Source organism: Onychomys torridus, chromosome 23 (genome assembly GCF_903995425.1).
Source record: "Onychomys torridus chromosome 23, mOncTor1.1, whole genome shotgun sequence".
NCBI classification, from domain to species: domain Eukaryota; kingdom Metazoa; phylum Chordata; class Mammalia; order Rodentia; family Cricetidae; genus Onychomys; species Onychomys torridus.
The window spans coordinates 3,695,902-3,706,181 of NC_050465.1; the positions used below are offsets into that span (position 1 = coordinate 3,695,902).

The 10,280-nt window shown below is 41.4% G+C and overlaps 1 protein-coding gene and 1 pseudogene across 1 annotated transcript; both read left to right on the forward strand.

Annotated features, from left to right (window-relative positions):
* The first annotated feature begins 606 nt into the window (after positions 1-606).
* On the forward strand, positions 607-4,047 carry LOC118573372 (UDP-glucuronosyltransferase 1A7-like). Its single transcript, XM_036173666.1, has 2 exons — positions 607-1,461; positions 4,039-4,047. The coding sequence occupies exons 1-2, from the start codon at positions 607-609 to the stop codon at positions 4,045-4,047; spliced, it is 864 nt and encodes a 287-aa protein (XP_036029559.1).
* A 2,625-nt stretch (positions 4,048-6,672) lies between these two features.
* LOC118573373 lies at positions 6,673-7,588 on the forward strand (annotated as a pseudogene).
* Positions 7,589-10,280: the final 2,692 nt, after the last annotated feature.

Genomic DNA, 10,280 nt, shown 5'->3' on the forward strand with positions numbered 1-10,280 from the left:
AGTGGCTGTGTAATATTGGTTTACTGGAGTTCTACAGCAGGGCAGAGTCCCAAGGCTCAGAGTCTGTCAGTCAAGACTCCTGTACTCTCAGATCTATGGACTCAGAGCAATGCTGACTTGACCCTTTTCCATCCTTTCTGACATAATGTACCCTTAGGGAGAGATTCACTTTTCTGTGACCTCTAGCATTTTCTACCTCTTCTTGGTGACACTCAATGTCTATCTTTCTTAGTTTCCCTTCTAATGAAATAAAATTGAACCTATGAATGATATAGAGAATCCTTATAAGCAGCTTCTTATTTTTTCTGAATTTCAACATCCAAACACATTGTTTCATAATGATTTCAAAATTGGTTCTGCAATAAAGGGCATGATTTTTCTGAAACAAAGATCATAAACATTTTCTATCTCGAAGACAAATAGGTTTTAGAGCCAATGAAGTTTGTTAATTGTTACTCTTTTGAGTAAATCATTAGCACTAAATTTAACTTCACTTGCAAACACACAAGTGTCCACTGCAAAAGGTTTTGCCCCTGTAAATTTTAACCAGCTCTATTAGAAGAGCTCAGTCTCAGTAGCTGGACTGTCATGGGCTCTGCTTCTCTCATGGCTCCTGTAGATCTCCCGGCCTCCCTTCCTCTGTGTGTGTGTCTGCTGCTGGTCTCTGGCTTTGCCCAGGCAGGCAGGCTGCTGGTGGTGCCCATGGATGGGAGCCACTGGTTCACCATGCAGATGGTTGTGGATAAACTCATCCACAGGGGGCATGAGGTGGTGGCAGTTGTGCCAGAGGTGAGTTGGCAACTGGGAAAATCCCTGAATTTGACAGTGAAGACGTACTCAACTTCTCACACTCTGGAAGATATGAACCGTGAGTTCAAGTATTTTTCTGACACTCAGTGGAAAAATCCAGAACAAAGTATGATTTCTTTACTGACAGGCTCAGCCAAACATTTCTTTGAATTATTATTTTCACATTGTAGAGATTTTTTTAATGACAAGAAGTTAGTGGAGTACTTGAAGCAGAGTTCTTTTGATGCTGTGTTTCTGGATCCTTTCGAGGTGTGTGGCTTAACTGTGGCCAAGTATTTGTCACTCCCCTCAGTGATCTTCTCAAGGTATTTCTTTTGCTACCATCTTGAAGCGGGCTCCCAGTGCCCCAGTCCACTGTCTTATGTTCCTAGACTCTTCTCAAAATTCACAGACACCATGACTTTCAAGGAGAGAGTGTCGAACCTTGTTTTCTACATGGAGGAGCGTGCACTTTGCCACTACTTGTTCAAAACTGCTACAGACATTGCCTCCGAAGTTCTGCAGACCCCAGTGACTATGGAGGACCTCTTCAGCCAAGTGTCCATTTGGCTGTTACGCACAGACTTTGTGTTAGATTTCCCCAGACCTGTGATGCCCAACATGGTCTTCATTGGTGGGATCAACTGCCAAAAAAGAAAGCCAGTTTCCAAGGTATGTTACTTGTTGTTTAGCACATGAAAAGAGCACTTGGTTTGGACAATAAAAAGAAATTCTTTTTTGAGCTGTAATTTATTGTTTCTATCACTGCATATAGACTTTCTTCCTGGTTTGGGGAATTGTTTTGTGGCAACTCACTAATTAGGAAACAATTCTATATAGGTGCCCTATAGATATGTCTGTGTATATCTGTGACATAATTGCATATACATTCCAAGCTACAATCTAATTTTAAATATCTATATATGCCTTTCTATTTGTGTGTGTGTTGCAGGGGCCATGAAATTACAAAAGGGATGGGACAAAGAAAACTTTGCTGAGGAGGAAAAGAGACAGAAATGGTAGACATGTCCCATGAAAACAGAAAAGTGGAACATTCAGGGGTAGGAAGAGAACATATGGAGTGTAAGGCTGCCCAGAGAAGAGTGGGGAAAACAGAAAAGGCAAAACGTCTGAAAAATGCCATCATGCCACTGAATACTCTGTATGCTGACTTTAAAAAAGTGATTTAAAGAGACAAAAACTTTCAAGCTACATTATAATATTTTTCAGAGATTTTTTAAGATTTTTCAAGCTGTGAAGGTGTCATTATTTGTTGGCTTCAATCTATAGGAATACACATGCAGTTTCTCCAAATTAAAAAAAATCATTGATATCATATGATAATTGCTGAGTTGTTTTTGAGGACCTTTTTCTCGGGGTGTCCTCCATCCCTTCTTTCTCCCCAACTCCTCCTGCCTCTCCTCCTTAGGGTTCCCTGAGCTCTGAGAGGAGGGATTTGACAGAGTCGTCTCATTAGAGCTGTGTGCTCCAAGGTCTCTCTGTGTACTGTCTTCTGTGTGTCTCTGTACTTGTTCCATCTGTTGCATGAGGCCCCTGACAAAGCATCTCTAAGGATGGCTGACTAAGACTCTGATGCATGAGTACAGCAGAATATCATTATGCGTCATTTAATTGTTACTTTCCCTTTAAGAACGGGAGTATTTGGTTTTACTCTAGCTGTCTGGACTTAAACAGACTCAGGATCTTGGTCACACAATTAGTGTCAGGTATGGGTTCCATTCATGATGTGGGCCTTAATTCAAATCAGACACCTGTTGGTTACTCCCACAAGGTTTGTGCCTTCATTGCCCTGGTGAGTATGTATGTGTATATACATACATACTTACATACACATACACACACACACACACACACACACACACACACACACATGTTGTTGTTGTTGTTTCGAAACAGGGTTTCTCTGTGTAGCTTTGGAACCTGTCCTGGAACTCACTCTGTGGACTACCCTGGCCTCAAACTCACAGAGATCCACCTGCTGCTGCCTTCCATTTGCTGGGATTAAAGGTGCATGCCACCACCCACCCCTGGCCCTGACCTTGTGTGTTTTGCAGGCAAGACAGATTACAGGTCAAAGGATTTGCATTTGAGTTGGTGTTTACTGTTTCTTTTAGTGGCTTGCAGAATACATTTCCATGTCGTAGCCACTAGAACATGGAGTGAAGGTTTGATATAGGCACCAGCTCAACCTCTCCATGTTGAATGAGTTGTGTGGGTGTTATCTTCAACAATAAGGTCTTAATGTCAATTTGCAGAGAGCGACCTGTTGTCTTGGCAACAGCCTGAGTTGTTTGGGAATTTCTGTGGGACCCCTTTGACCAACTATTAAATTTGATTTAAGCATTCACAAAAAAGGAAGCTTAGTTTTGTGTCAAGATATGGCCAGTAGAGGTTCCCTCTCCCTCATTATTTGGAGACATCTTTAGGATTGCCTTCATATATTACTAAACTGTGCTGCACTAGGTTCTGTTCTGGAAGTCTGTTCTTGAGCCTATGTGCTCAAGGACATTTCCCACTTTCTCTTCTGTCAGGTTCGATGTATCTGGTTTTATGTTTTGGTCTTTGATCCACTTGGAGTTGAGCTTTGTGCAGGGTGACAGGTATGAATCTATTTGCATTCTTCTACATGCAGCCATCCAGTTTTACAGCACCATTCTTTGAAGATGGCTCTGTGTTTTTTTTCAGAGTATATTTCTGTATTCTTTATCATAAGCAGGTCTCCATAAATGTGTGGTTTTTGGTCCAGGTCTTCCAGTTGTTTTCACTGACCAAAGTGTCTGTTTTTATACCAATGCCATGCTGTTTTTAATACTATAGCTTTGTAGTTTAACTTGAGATCAGGAATGGTAGGACCTTCTGTCATTCTATTATAGTTGAGGATTTTTAGGTCTGGTGGGATTTGTGTTTCCATATAAAGTTGTGAATTGTCCTTTCAAGGTCTGTGAAGAATTGTATAATTTTGATGGGGATTGCATTGAATCAGTAGAGTGCATCTGGTAGGATGGCCATTTTTACTGTGTTAATCCTACAAATCCATGAGCATGGGAGCTCTTTCCATCTCCTGTTATCTTCTTCAGTTTGTTTCTTCAAAGACTTGAAGTTTTTATCATATCAGTCCTTCACTTACTTGGTTGGAGTTTCCTACAAGACATTTGATGTTGTTTGGTGCTATTGTGAAGGGACTGTCCCACTGATTTCATTCCCAGTCTGTTTGTCTTTTGTCTACAGGAGGACTAATGATTTTCTGAGTTGATTGAGTATCAGGCTCTTCGGCTGAACGTGGTAATTGGCTGCAAGTGTTCCCTGGTGGAAGTTTTAGGGTCACTTATGTAGACTATTATATGTTCTGAAAATAAAAACAATTTGACTTTTCCTTTTCCATTTTTATCCCCTTGATCTCCTCCATTCGCCTTATTTCTCTAGCTAAGACTTCAAGTACTATACTGAATAGGTGTTGGAAGAGTGGACAATCTAAAAGTCATGAAGATTATCTATGTTCTTTTCCTTGCTTTTCAGTTGCCAATATATTAGAGGTATGTTCATAAGCCAAAAGTCAACAGATTTGGACCTTCGTTTATTGATCATATTACATTATTTTTATTGATTTTTCTTTAATTTATATAATAATATAGTGATATTTATTAGCTTTTTTCTTTTATGTTTGTGAAGAAGACTGTGCAAACTGTTCTTTAATATTTTCTTTATATTATCATGTTTCTATATTATGTTCTGTCATCTCACCAGGCAAGAAGTAGGGTTTCTGGGTCATATACATGGGCATGCACCACTCTTCTTCACTCCCCACATAGTTAATCAACAAACACAGACATACACAAACATAGGCAAACTAAAACACACACACACACACACACACACACACACACACACACACACACACACATGCACAATACACACTTACCAGCTCCACAACACTATTAGTCTCTCGTACCACTCTCCAATTCAAACACACTATGCTCAGCCACACACAAATACACATATGTGGGCAAATAGGGGCTCCTGATAAAGAGCTTGTATACAGCATGACACAAATCTAAAAAATAACAACAACAACACCAGTGCAGTTTATGTATCTATCCCATTATTTCCTATGGCAGCCATGTTTCACATACAGTGTTTGTCCTGATAGGGAACAGAAGTTATGGGTGGAGTTATATCTGTGAATTGAGAGGGAAACACTGATGAGTTTGTGACTATGTGTGTCTAGGCATGTATGTGTATGCATTGTGTTAGGGCCTACCTAGGATACTTGGATGATGGTTATAACACAACACTGAGGATTTTCCCTGGAGATTTCATTACACAGGTTTAATTAAATCATTCAGCAATGGTGACTCCATGGAGTTGCCATAACCACAGGAGTGACTCAAAGTTGGTTTGGCTCTGCACAAGCCCTTCCCTACACAAGGTGTCCTTTAGTGAGGGACCTGCTTTTCTGTAACATTCATTCCTAACTTTCACGTCTCTCTGTCCACCCTCCTTAGCCCACGTTATGATGTGCAAACAAGCAAGCACATTGCAGAGGCAGAGACTCTTTATGGACAGTTTCTTAATTTTTCTGAATTCTCAAACTACAAGCACATTACTTGATGACTGTGTTTGAAATCTGGCACTGCAATAGAGGGCATGATCTTCCCAAGGCAAAGGTCCCAAGCTTTTCTTTTCTGGAAAACACACAACTAGGAGTCAGCAAAACCATTTCATTAATTATTCTTCTGGATAAATCATTGGCAGTGAGTGTAACTTCACCTATGAATTTGTAAATACGTGTCTCCATTGAGGTAGCCACGGTACCTGTACCTTCCCTGCCGTGTTATTAGAGACATAGAGGCTGACTGGCTGGATTGCTCTGGGATAGGCTTGTCCTGTCAGCCCTGCAGTTATTCCAGCCTCCCTTCCTGTGTGTGTGTGCGTGTGCATGCATGTGTGTGTGTGTGTATGTGTGTGTGTGTATGTGTTTGTGTATGTGTGTGTTTAATATTTGTGTGTATGTGTGTGTATGTTTGTGTGTGTATGTGTGTGTGTTGGTATATGTGTGTGTTTATGTATGTATGTGTATGTGCTTGTGTGTGTGTGTGTGTGTGTGTGTGTGTGTGTGTGTGTGTCTGCTTGTTGGCCTTTGTCTTTGTCCAGGCAGTTAGGCTCCAAGTGTTTCTGTGGATGGGAGTCAGTGGTTCACTATGAAATCTGTTTTGTATAAACTAGATCACAGAGGCCTTGAGTTAGTGGTGATGGTGTCACAAGTGTGTTTTCAATGGAAAAGATTACTGAATTATATGGGGAATGGTCACTCATCTTCTCATGCTCTGGAGGGTTTTGACTGAGAGTCAAGGTTGTTGCTGACACTCAGTGGAAACCTGAGCAGATCAGTATCCTTTCTCTATGACATCATCTTTTCACCTGGAAAACTCAACAGATCAGTATCCTTTCTCTATGACATCATCTTTTCACCTGGAAAACTCAGCAGATCAGTATGCTTTCTCTAATAGCATGTGAAGGGCATAGAATATTCTTACAGGCAGATTCTTAATTTTTCTGAATTTCAAAATCAAAACACATTGTTTGATAACTCTCAAAACTGTGTCTGGAATAGAGGACATGATCTTTCTGAAACAAAGCCATAAATGTTTTTTTAATCTGAAAGGCACAAAAGTAGTCATTTTAGCCAGTGAGGTCCATTAATTATTCCTCTTTTGAGTAAATCATTAGCACTAAATTTAACCTCTTTTGGAAACATACAAATACATGTGTCCACTGAGAATGGTCTTGTGCCTCTACCCAACCAGCTCTATTAGAGTAGCTAAGTGTCTCAGCAGCTGGACTGACATGGGCTCTGCTTCTCCCATGGCTCCTGCAGATCTTCCAGCCTCCCTTCCTCTGTGTGTGTGTCTGCTGCTGGTCTCTGGCTTTGCCCAGGCAGGCAAGCTGCTGGTGGTGCCCATGGATGGGAGCCACTGGTTCACCATGCAGATGGTTGTGGAGAAACTCATCCACAGGGGGCATGAGGTGGTGGCAGTTGTGCCAGAGGTGAGTTGGCAACTGGGAAAATCCCTGAATTTGACAGTGAAGACATACTCAACTTCTCACACTGAGGAGGAATTCAATTGTAAGTTCAAGTATTTTTCTGACACTCAGTGGAAAAATCCAGAACAAAGATGGCCTTCTTAAATAAGAGGCTCAGCCAAAGTGTTTTGTGAATTACTATCTTCACACTGTAGGAGTTTGTTTAATGACAAGAAGTTAGTGGAGTTCTTGAAGCAGAGTTCTTTTGATGCTGTGTTTCTGGATCCTTTCGAGGTGTGTGGCTTCTTTGTGGTCAAGTACTTGTCGCTCCCCTCAGTGATTTTTTTCAAGGTATTTTTTTTTTTTTTGTTACCATCTTGAAGCGGGCTCCCAGTGCCCCAGTCCACTGTCTTATGTTCCTAGACTCTTCTCAAAATTCACAGACACCATGACTTTCAAGGAGAGAGTGTTGAACCTTGTTTTCTACATGGAGGAGCGTGCACTTTGCCACTACTTGTTCAAAACTGCTACAGACATTGCCTCCGAAGTTCTGCAGACCCCAGTGACTATGGAGGACCTCTTCAGCCAAGTGTCCATTCGGTTGTTACGCACAGACTTTGTGTTAGATTTTCCCAGACCTGTGATGCCCAACATGGTCTTCATTGGTGGGATCAACTGCCAAAAAAGAAAGACGATTTCCAAGGTACATTTTCTCTCCTTAGCACATGAAGAGAGGCCTGGGTTCAGGCCACCATAAAAGCTCTTTACTGAGCTGTGGTTTATCATGGTTATCACTGCATATGGAATTTTCCTGGGTTATAGAATTGTTTTGTGACAATTCACTAATTAGGAAACAGTTCTATAGAGGTTCCCTATTGATATGCATGTGTACACCTGTGTCATAATTGCATATACATTCCTAGATACAGTCTAAATTTAAATATGTGTGTGTGCCTTCCTATTTGTGTGTGTAGTTCAGGATCATTATATCAGAAAGGAGAGGGGACAAAGAAAACTTTGCCGAGGAGAAACAAAATGGTCCTGATAGACATGTCAGATGAAAACAGAGAGGGGAATATTCTGGGGTAAGAAGAGAACATATGGAGGGTAAGGCTGGCAGGAGAGAGAGTGGAATAAAGAGGAGGAAAGTCAACATGTCTGACAAAGGCCATAATGCCCCAAATCACTTGTATGTTAACTTAGGAAAGAAATTAAAAAGACAAAAAAAACACTTCAAGCTACATTTTACTGTTTTTGGAGATGTTTAAGCACACACCAAGCCGTGAATCAGACCTCATTACTTGTCAGCTGCTCTATAGGAGTGCACATGCAGTTTCTCCAAGTTGCAAAAATTATTGATATGCAAGAAAGGTGCATTTGTTGTTTTTTTTTTAACAAATAAATATAATGTGATAAGAGAAAAACCATCATATCAAAACTGGACAAGATAGTCAACAGGAAAAATTATCATGAAGAGAGGTCACATGTTAACACATTCAGGAGTGAATCCCATAAAAGTATTAAATGGAAAGCTGTGGTATATACTCAAAGGGCCTGGTGCAGACCCATGCAAGCCCTGTGTACTCTGCTTCAGTCTCTGTGAGTTCATATGAGCATTGGTGAGTTGTTCTAGAGGACCTTGTTCTCGGGGTGTCCTCCATCCCTTCTTCCTCTGCCTCTCCAACTCTTTCTTCCTCTTTTCCTTGGGGTTTTCTGAGCTCTGAGGAGAGGGATTTGAGGGAGACAACTCATTTAGAGCTGTGTGCTCCAAGGTCTCTCTGTGTACTATCTTCTGTGTGTCTCTGTACTTGTCCCACCTGTTGCATGAGACCCCTGACAAAGCATCTCTGAGGATGCTGACAAAGGCATTGGTCCATGAGTACAGCAGAATATCATTATGAGTCATTTATTTGTTACTTTCCCCTTTAAGAACAGGAGTATTTGGTTTTACTCCAGCTGTCTGGACTTATAGACTGGTTCTTGGTCACCCACTCAGTGTCAGGTATGGGTTCCATTCATGATATGGGCCTTAATTCAAATCAGACATCTGTAGCAGGAGTCTTAAAGAGTCTTATTAATAAAATCAAACCTGAGGCCAGTTATTGGGGTGAATGCTGGAAGATCAGAGAAGCAGAACAAGCCACAGTTTCCTCACCTTGCCAGTTCCTCAGCTGGTCTTGTTTCCTCAGACTGGAAGTTTCTGAGTCCTCATCCAGAATGAATCTCAGCTGAACTGTGTTGCTCCAAAGCCTAAAAGCTTAACCAGCCAAATGCTGCTAGTTTCTGGTCTTCATGCCTTATATATCTTTCTACTTTCTACTTTCCTGGGATTAAAAGCTGGACATCTGGGATTAAAGGCATGAGTCACCCTGCCTGGCTGTTTCTAAAGTGGCCTTGAACTCAGAGATCTGCTAGCTCTGCCTCCCAAGTGCTGAGATTAAAGGCGTGCACCACCACCGCCCAACTTCTGCTGCAGCTTGCTCTGACCCATTTTCTAGCCACCATTTTTGACTTTGTTCTAGTGGCTGTCTGTTCTCTGACCCCAGATAAATTTATTAGGGTGCACAATATTGTGGGGCACACAATACCCCACAGACATTGGTTGGTTACTCCCACAAAGTTTGTGCCTCCATTGTCCTGGTGTATTTTACAGGCCAGACAGATTACAGGTCAAAGGATTTGTGGATGGGTTAGTGTTTCCTTTTCCCTTTTGGTAGCTTGCAGAGTACATTTCCATGTCATAGACACTAGAACATGGGGGTGGAGGTTTGATGAACCAATTGGTACCCCTTGTCTCCTTCAGACTCTAAGACTTGGAATGTTATGAGGACTGACTGGGCAGCTGACCTGGCTGGGAGTGGCCATCAGCCAAGCTCCTTGGTGAGCAGGCAGGAGGCATGTAGTGCTCGAGTGCCCCACACATTCTGGAGGGACAGTGATCTTAAAAGAACCCCAAGACCTAAACACAAATAGTTGGTTGGTTGAACCTTGACTCTTGTATCATGAAACTGAGTTCATACTGAGAATCAATTGCTGAGAGAATTTATGTGGGGAGTTATGTCTTTAATGTTATTAGCCAGAATTAAGCAAGCAGGGAACTGGTACCAAAGTTGCTTTATGTCTGACCTTGGTTCAACAGCCAGACACCTGGGAATCTGACCTTTTGCAATTCATTTTCAGGGGCAAATAGTCTACTTTGAATTTGCTCTGAGGTCTTAAATCAGCTAATTGTGTCAAAAGCTGTCTTTGTAGCTGAGAATACTGTTATTTTCAAGTGTCAGCCTGAATTATGAAAAATATCCTGGTATTATTTCCACTCATAAAAATTATACAGCTTAGGAAGAAATTATCTTTAGACAGTCCACAGAACAAATACCAAATAGGTTGAGATGTAATCACGAGATTACAGGTACACATTAGATTAAAATGCACGGTAACCAGGAGATTCC